General features: G+C 41.5%; 1 protein-coding gene and 1 non-coding gene across 2 annotated transcripts; both read right to left on the bottom strand.

The window, feature by feature from the left end:
• Positions 1–1,097: 1,097 nt before the first annotated feature.
• On the bottom strand, positions 1,098–1,283 carry LOC149282369 (U2 spliceosomal RNA). The gene has a single exon (XR_016277974.1). It is a non-coding gene; the product is annotated as a U2 spliceosomal RNA (small nuclear RNA).
• Positions 1,284–4,156: 2,873 nt separating this feature from the next.
• On the bottom strand, positions 4,157–8,235 carry LOC149282368 (uncharacterized). Its single transcript, XM_089498327.1, has 7 exons — positions 7,995–8,235; positions 7,477–7,552; positions 7,156–7,224; positions 6,467–6,556; positions 5,511–5,631; positions 4,754–4,875; positions 4,157–4,222 (listed from the first exon to the last, which is right to left on the bottom strand). The coding sequence occupies exons 1-6, from the start codon at positions 8,233–8,235 to the stop codon at positions 4,813–4,815; spliced, it is 660 nt and encodes a 219-aa protein (XP_089354453.1). The 3' UTR covers positions 4,157–4,222; positions 4,754–4,812.
• Between the last annotated feature and the right edge of the window lie 1,336 nt (positions 8,236–9,571).

The raw sequence follows: 9,571 nt of genomic DNA, 5'->3' as shown, positions 1-9,571 counted from the left end.
CACTCATAGGAAGACACATGACACAGATGGTGACACAGGTACTAAGACTTGCCACAGATCTAGATGCCAACTCTGCCAGCACATTTATCCAGGTAATGTCATCACAAGACCTAATGGCATCACCCACAATATTAGGGGGGCTTTCATGTGCTTATCCTCCAATGTGATTCATGCCGTACTATGTTATCAATGCCCATCAGTATGCTACATCGGGCAAACAGGCCAGTCCCTACGCCAGAGGATAAATGCACATAAATCAGACATTAGGAATGAAAATACCCTAAAACCAGTGGCAGAACGTTTCTGTCTCCCTGGGCATTCCATCTCAGACCTCAAAACAGTGGTCCTTCAATAAAAAAAACTACAAAGGTAGATTTGAAAGAGAAACAGCAGAATTGGTGTTCATCCTCAAACTACAGTCCCTCAGCAATGGATTGAACAAGGACAATGGTTTCCTGACCCACTCACTACACACATTGCAACACAATCTGACCCCATCCTCAGGGGGGCATCCTACACTCATCAACCCAATACTCATGGGTTCTCCTCATGCTAACCAGATCTGCAGGAGCCAACATTATTTTTCAGTTTACTTCCATTAAACAACTGCCCTCCTGTCTGTCTCTGGCTTCCACTCCACCAAAAGCATCTGAGGAAGTAGACTGAAGTCTACGAAAGCTGATGCTGCCAACTTCTTACTTTCTCTCAGTTAGTCTCTAAGGTGCTACAACATCTCTCTAATACTGATTCTATAGACTGTAACATGGCTATATCTTTGAATTCTGAGACCAAAGGAGTATCGTTGAAGCCCTAGGTGCCTGGAATCCAGCAAACAAACCTGAGTGGAGAGTTTGGAGGGGTAGGAAATCGCTATGCAAAACTTATGTGCAAACTAATGGTGTCATCAGATGGTCCAGATAAATTTACATTGAGCATATTACTCCTCTCCAGGAGGGGGGGCTCCTCCTGGGGTGCAATGTGGGCTCTCCTGGGAAGCTTCCCACAAGGACTCTGCTTGGGAGAGAAACCTCTAAGATCCCATAAAACAGCTACAACAAATCAGTCTGTTTTTAAACCAAAATTATTCCTCCCCAAAGGGGAGGCGCACCGTTCCTGGAGGCACTGCAATCCAAGGTCGATGTGTGGATTGGATGGAGCAAGCTCCTATTTCATCTCCTAGCTCCAAAAATCCATTTCATATATAGTCCTCAAATAGAGGACGTATCAGATATTAAACTGATAAGAACAGATTAAACGTTTTATTAGAAAATATTTAAGGATACAGTTTAACATAAACCAATAGGTAATACATATCAAGTCCAAAGAATGCAATTGCAAATAAAAATACATAGTAGTATGATAATATATAAAGAAATTAGATATAAAGCAAATTTCATTCCTAGGATGTGTTAAATTATTAATACAGTTTTAAAATAAAATAGAGCATACTAAGGAGACCTAAATATATATCCTTTACTGTAAATCACCAATGGCAATCACTAATATATTCAAACAGTTGCATACCATAAAAGAAAAAGAAAGGAAGGAGAAGGGAGAGAAGGGGAAGGAGAAAGGGGAAGGGAGAAAAGAAGACTGAAACCTCACCGTTCCTTTTCTACCAAAATCGCAGCTGGTTCCTCATACTGACGATGGCCCAAAATGTGCTCAATGTAAATGTCTCTGGACCATCTAATGGTGTCTGACACCGTTAGCTTGCGCATGAATTTTGCATAGCGCTTTCCCACTCCACAGACTCTCAACACAGGTTCATTTGCTGGATCCCAGGCACCCAGGGCTCCAACAAGCAATGCATGGACAGAGATCTCGTACCCCTTTTGTCTCAGGACCTCAGCCAGAGGGGTGTACTTTTGATATTTCCGTTCTCTGCCCTCCCTCATGGCTGGCTTCCTGTTTTCAAAGGGGATGGTGACATCCACAATAGTAATCTTCTTGTGGCCTTCATCTGTGATTACTATGTCAGGTCTCAGTTGGCTGTCTGTCCCAGGCACAGTTCGATTGAGAGAGATGGTGCCCATTGAAGCTGGGATAGCTTTAGCCAGTCAATTCATGAAAGCATCGTGCCGATGTTTCCAGGCTGTCGAGTGTGGAGGGCAGTTGCAGAGCACATGTGGAAGCATCTCATTTGGATGACCACAATGACGGCAACATTTATCGTGGTTGCCAGTTTTAATGGCGCCATTGAGAGGCACAACATTCAGGCGAGCTCGGTGAACAAAACACCAGTCGGCAAAACAGGTGAAATCTCCGCGTGGAATAAAGTGGTTACTTGAGTCCCACTGTGATGTCACCTCAAAGACCTTGCCCTGGTCAGGCTTGCTCAGAAGCGTGATGGTATGTTTCTCCCTTAGGAGTTCTTTCAATGAACTTTCTAACAGATGTCTTGTTTTGTGGGAGAACCTCTGGACCTCTGGGGGGTTCCCTTTGGTGACCTAGCAATGCGTTTTTGGATGACTTCTTTTAGGGAGCCTAAAGCAATAGATTTTACAGTCTTGTCAGGGCAGGTGAGAAGACGATATGCATGGATGATGGTTGCAGCAGCCTCTGAATCTCCCAGTTTAGGGATTCCTCTTCCTCCATGTCGTTGAGCAATGTGCAGAACGCTTCCTCTGCCTCCGGACCCACTCCTTCCAATGCCCTTCCAGCCTCCAGCGAGACCTGAGCCTGACCTGAAGCCTCCACCCAGCCCTAGCAGTGCTCTCTGGCCATGGTCTCCTCCACAGTCCCTGAGGGAGACCCTCCCAGGGGAATCCTTTGGCCCGCAGTGCCACTTCGGAGTTCTCCCTTCCCATTGGTCCCAGATTTGCATGGCCCCACCCCAGGCCCCTCCCATCATGCCTTATACTCCATTAACCCTTGCTCCCCCTTCCCCCAAAGTGTCCGCCACCTTCATCCTGGGAGGAGGGAGAGGAGGAACAGCGCTACCTCCTATCCAGGGAGACTCTGCTGCAAATGTATTAGCATGCCCACCAAAAAGGAAGAAGAAGAGGAAAGGCGGAGGGTGGGTGAGAGAGAAAGGAAAAGAGAAAATGAAACATCATTTCCAGATTTACTGTATAATGGTTCCCTCTACCAAAACTGTAGCTGATTTTGCATAGTGGCGGTGGCTCAAGATATGCTCTGATTATAGCAAAGCCTTTGATGGAAAATTATGGTTCACTCTAAAAAGGGAGTGCCACAACATCTAATCATCCTGATGCTTAATCTATACTCTGGGCAACAGGCCACTGTCAGAACACAATATGGAGAAACAGAATGGTCTCCAATTGGCAAGAGAGTCAGACAAGGCTTCATTTTATCACCCTACAGAACAGATCATACAGAAAGCAGGATTAGATTTAGCAGAACCAGACATCAGATCACTAGAAGCAAAGATGACTAAACTAAGGTTGTGATAAACTGGACATATGATGTGTTCGTGTGACTCACTGGAAAAGACAATAATTGGCAAAATGCAAGACAGTAGGAAAGGAGGAAGCCGCTACTACATGTAGATTCATTCCAAAAAGGAAGCTATAACCCTGAGTTTGCAAAACCTGAGAAAGGCAGTTGTTGACAAGGTATCAGAGGTCTCTCATTCACAGGGTCACCATAAGCTGGAGTTGACTTAAACGCAAACAACAACAGCAATAAAGAAACTTTGCAGATTTGTGTAGAACAGAGTCTGAAGATATGGGCAGAGCTTGGAAGAAATTTGTTACAAAAGAAATTAATTGCATATAGCTCATTATTCATAACTCAGTGAATTACGTTAGAGATACAAACCATTCAGGATCCTATCCATGTCAGCAAGCGTAAGGTTGCAATTATGGAACCTTTAAAAATCGCCATAACTGAAGCTTCGTTATCAGGAAGGTGTTGTCAAGCAAATGGTCGTATCCTAAACTGCTGTAAATGGTGTAGATCCATCTCAGTTCTGAGATATATCTCAGTACAGCATATTCTGTCTGGGGGGGAAAGATGGAAGGGCAAAAACATGGAATCAGACTCATGTTTCTCTTACTAGCCAAGTAGATCTCAGATCAGAGAGGACACTGGGCTTTGAGCTAAGAATATCACAGGTCAAGGCTGGGATCAGTGCAAGGTGCTTGGGATGGGATGTGCTCCGGTCTTGGCAATATCTTCAGGCACAGAAGAAGGTAGTAGTGTGCAACATAAACCTCTGAGATTGTCCAGCAGTATGAAACCTCTGCATTAATCAAGCCTAGTATAAAAGTCAAGAGCTTATGTTACTGCTTTGGCCTAGATCTTGCGTCTGTGCCTCATAGAGGCTTTTGGCCAGGGACGTAGCCAAGGGGGGGGGTTCTTGGGGTCCGGATCCCCCCCTTCCATTAGAAAAATGAATGGTGTGTGCTGCTACACCGCCATGCCCAAGCCCCATTATAATGGTGGCATTTGGTCTGGAACCCCTCCCTCCTTCCTAAAATCCTAGCTACGTCCCTGTTTTGGGGAGTGTGAGTGGTTAACTCTAAGCTTGAATCCCATTGTGGGAGAAAGGTAAGATATAAATCCTTGAAATAAATAGGCCCAAGATTTAAAACTCTGGGAAGGAGGATTCCCAGTGTGCAAAATAAAAAAAAGGACTCAGGGGTTGAGCTTTGCCCACTCATGGCTAAATACAGCCAGTTTTATATCTTTTTATTCCTTTAGCACCTTAACTGTATTTTTCCTTATCTCGCTTCTTTTCCCTGGCGAGTAAGAAAACCAATATCAGCTCAATATAAACACTGCATACCTGCTTGATTTCTTCTTCCCTGTCCTTTTCTGGAAATATAGCCAATAACATTGAAATGTCTATTTCGATATTTGATCCCAATGTAGATGAATCTCCTGGACCATCAACAACCTTGATGCTCTCTATGCAGTGGAAAACAAAGAAAGAAATCAACGGTACAAATTCTCACTACAAAGAAACAAAAATAGCAGCAACTGTTCAGCAGTTCTTAATGTCAAGAAATTCTTCTCTTTTTTAATTAGTCAAAATATTTTGCTATTTGAGTCCACTAGTTCAGGTCCTACTCTTTGGAGCAGAAGAAAACAAGCTTGCTCCATCCTGTTGAATTAACCTTAGCCAGTTAAAACACTGGTGAAGGATGATGGTGGAAGGCCACTGTTTCCTCATCCCTGTTTCCAAACATGCGCCTAACTCTGACCAATGGATTTCAGTTTTTGAAATCAAGTCCTTTCTGTTCTGAAGTCTGCCCATGTCTAAGTTTAAACAGTGATGGTGTTGTTTCATTAAAGACAGTAGTGTTAACTTGGGGCATTATTATTAGGCCACTAATCTTAAAACCCCCTTTTTACTGCAGCAGGTCACTGGGAGTTGTTGTAGTTCAAAAAGTCACTTTTCAGTGCTTGGTAAATAAAATTCTTACATAAAAGATCAACATAAAAAATAAAGGAGGAAGGGATCTAGCAGCAGGTTTGAGACTGATTTATTTTAGCCTATGGTTTCAAAATCAACACAACTCAAACACTTGATCATGCCATACCTGTATCCCATTAACCCATTTCCCAGTATATTCCTGGTTAGTCGTCAGCCACCTCATCCGCCTTTCTCCATGACGGATATCCCTCTCCCACTGGCCTTCATAGATATTCCCAGATCTATAACTATTAGAGAATCAAATGAACAAGGAAATTAATTATGCAGCAATCAAGTAGATATTGCCAATGGCAGAAGACAGGGTTTCAAAAGAGACCCAAATGTTTTCTATATGAAATTGTGGACTTCAGTCCCATAAAATTGCCTGTTATGAATGGCTTTAAAAGGAGAGTGGGAACATTCAAAGATAATGAGACTGAGTTTATAAATAGCTATTAATGATGTTGGCTATATTAAACCCCTGCTAACTAGGAGCTTCCAGGAGTTGCATTCCAAAAAAGACCTTTTTGGCCAATATTTTTATTGAGTTTACTCATAAAAGCACATAAACTAGAGACATGAACTGAAACAACAGCAACCAACAAAACACAACACTGTTACTCATTCCCCTGAATGTTCAACTGTAAATCTGCTTTTGCACTTTCTTTCTTGACTTTCTTCTGCAATTGTCCCATGTCTGCTATTTTCTACTAGTAGTATGGTGTCCCCTCTATGTTTTAAATTGTTGATGGTCATTCCTCCAATTTTCATGCCTCCTTCCTCCAAGTCTAATCCTGCTTTATGTATTATATGTTTAGGATGGGCAAATTCTCCCTCCTTATGATTCTTATCTTTAAATCAGAGCGAGACTAGAAGGCTATTGAAAAGAAGGCTTTCAAAAAGGGAATGTCTTCTGGCTACACTTCAAAGAGAGGACTGCTCCCTAGCAAAAAGGCACCATACCACTCAGACCTTCTCGGAGAAAGGATGCCATCAATACAGACGTATGAAATTGAAAATCTCCAAGTTTCCGATAGGAGCATATTCAAATTCTTGTTGAACCAGACAAACTGGAAAACTTACCATCTTATTCCCCATCCACTTTTTACATTGTACACAAAGTCACCTTCATACCAAAAAGAACTTTCCCTGTTGTATGCAGTAAATGGTGCCCTGAAAATCAAATTATATGCATACTTTTAACACCTAAGCATTTAACGCCTCAGCATTTAAAAAACAGATCAAATGTATAATTATTACTGAAACTCCGGCGGGTTACAGACCGCCTAAAAGTGGCGGTCTGCCAGCGCTGCCGGGTTGCTGCATCTGGGAACCGCAGCGGCCAAACCGCGCGGTTTTCGGACGCAGCAGAAAAGAACCGCCCAAATGGCACTTCTTTCTGCGCCCTGGAAGTGGTGCCGTGAGGCGGTAGTCGCGCACTTGCGGCGTCAGTTCCACAGTGCAACGTCCGGACACTATGCGTCCACAACGTCAAAATGGCGGCCCCCGTGTGGATGGGCGCCACCATTTCGTACGCGAAGAAGAGATTCACTGCCAGAACAAAGGATTTCTTATTTCCTCTGGAAATTAGATTCCCTTCATCAGATGCATGATGTGTTATCCAGCATGTCATTCTTAGACAGTCAGACATCATAATTAGGAAGCCATCTATGCCCTGAGAGTCCAGCGCAGGTACTGGCAAGGTAGAGGTTTCATAACTTTGGCCCTCACTACAAAGAGTTGTAATGATGATCCATTTAACAATGTGTTACCTCATACTTAACTCCATCAGCCCAAGTGTAAGTTCCTCGTCCGTGCATGAGGCACTCCGAAAACATGCCCTTCAAAATTAAATAGAAGTTCATCACTATATCTACCAATAAAGGTGTTTTAATACCTACAAAATAATCCTTTTTGAGGCAGGGGTGTGTGTGGATGTGGCTTAAGACTTGGGCATGGGATGGGACAAGAGATCAGTGGGAAAGGGTCAGGAAAAGCAACCCTCTGGGTCCACATTCAATGTCAGGGGATGAGAGGGGCCTGCCACATTGTGTGCTTTGAAGCTCATGAAGCCAAACATTAAATCTACCCACCTTATAAACATTGCCCCCTTGAAAACATGCTGTTCCTTCTCCCTCATATAATCCATGAACTTTTTCACCTTCATAGCTACAAGGAAAGCAAACAAAAGATGAAAACCAACATGTGATAAAGCAGTGAAGAAATAAAACTAATTACGATTAGTATAAACTAGTCTGAAACAAAGAAAGTACCTGAAAGTATTATTTTTTTACCTTAAAATTCACTGTGAAGGGAAAATTAAAAGCATTAGGAAGTAAATTGAAGGGAAAAAACACTTTTATGCCACCTATTGCCAAACCCCCTGAAACCTGTCCAAAAACCACAGGTTAAGAACCCCTGAATTAATAACGATTAATAAGTAATTATTACTAATTGCTACATTAATCATAAGTATTAATCATTATAATTTGGAATTGTCCCAAATAATTGGAAGTGCTGGAGGTATGAGTATAAATGACACATCAAACTGGAATCACACAAACCAGTCGTAGTGAAACCAGCCCTGTTTTCTATTAACCTCTTAGATTACCTTTCAACAATGAAGTTGTGAGGACAGGCTCCTCATACTCAATGGGTCCTGGGACTCGAAGCACTTCTGGCTCCCTTGGTTCTTCCTTGGCAACCAAGGGAGCTGCCAGTTGTTCATCCGCTTGATTTGCAGCTGGCAGAATGGTCTGTATGGAACTGCCAGCGTCAAGAGCAGCATCATGTGCTGGCGGAGGCAAAGACTTCGCTCCCTTTTTGCTGTCTTTCTTCTTATCTTTACCCATTGCTGCAAGATGAGAGACAGCTGCTTCTTTTCTGGGGAGAAAGGGGCATGATATTTATACATCTCTCAGAGAGCTGCTTCACCCACCTCTTGCTGACAAAGGAGTTGAAATTCTCTTTCTAGAGTATCTAATGTATAGACCAAAGACGACAACGCATTTTACTTACAGTGGTATCCTCATCAACTGGGTTCCATGGGATGAATTCTTCTCATGGCCTAGACTAGGTCTAATAAAGCACCATTCTGTAAGATTACCGGATTTAAAACTGGAGAGAGCAGCTGTACCTTTAATGGTTGTGTAAATGACAAAATTTCAGATGTTGCTTGTCATGCAATGCAACCAGAGAACCAGCAACATCTGCTGAAATTCTCCCTTTTATACAACCACTAAAGGTACATTAACTATGGAATAGGAGCTTTATTATGGCCATAGACCAGCACAGATTAAAAAGGAAGATAGACAATAAAAGAAGGTTAAAAACAGAATTTAAAAACAGTATTTAAAATATCCTTTCATTTCATTAATTATCTGTAGTTTTCCGTATGGGAACACTACTATTGTGCCACTAACCTGGAAAAATATAGCTGTGTGGGTCTATAGAATCAATATAATAAATATAATACTATAAATATTAAACAAATAAACAGAATCAGTCTGCATTGAGGAGATCTTGCAGCACCTTTGAGACTCACTGAAAGAGATTGGCAGCATGAACTTTCATAGGCTCAAGTCTACATCCTCAGATGCATTTATACATGAATAAAATTAGTATTTATTTATTTATTTATTTATAACCGCCTTCAAAGGAGGAAACAAAAAAGGGAAATTTTGGCAGGACATAAAATTGGGAATGTATGGCAATTATATAAATACACAGAAGATGTCCAGGAGAAAATCGCAGTATCTTTTTCTTACTCATTTGTTGTGTTTGTGTTTTGTGATGGAAAAGAATATATATACTGTGTGTGTATATATGTGTGTGTGTGTATAATTATTATTAAATATATATATTATCCCATTTATCCTCAAGACAGGCCCAGTTCCATCAGGTCTAAGTATGAATTCTGTAACTCACGTCACTCTCTTTTATTGTATTGTATTGTATTGTATTGTATTTTTTGTATTTTATTTTACTGTATTCTTTGTATTTTTATTGCTGTAAATCGCCCGGATTCCCTGGGATTGGGAGGGCTATAAATAAACTATTATTATTATTATTATTATTATTATTATTATCCTCATGCTTATAGAAGCAGCAAAAAACAAAATTTTGAAAACTCCACTTCTTCACATGAATCTAGGTAACAATCTAAATTATTATAAAATATGAATATGA

This window comes from Sceloporus occidentalis, unplaced genomic scaffold (genome assembly GCF_023333645.1).
Source record: "Sceloporus occidentalis isolate IW3139 unplaced genomic scaffold, rSceOcc1.0.p SCAF_118, whole genome shotgun sequence".
In the NCBI taxonomy this organism is placed as follows: Eukaryota; Metazoa; Chordata; class Lepidosauria; order Squamata; family Phrynosomatidae; genus Sceloporus; species Sceloporus occidentalis.
This window is presented reverse-complemented; position numbering and strand designations above follow the sequence as displayed.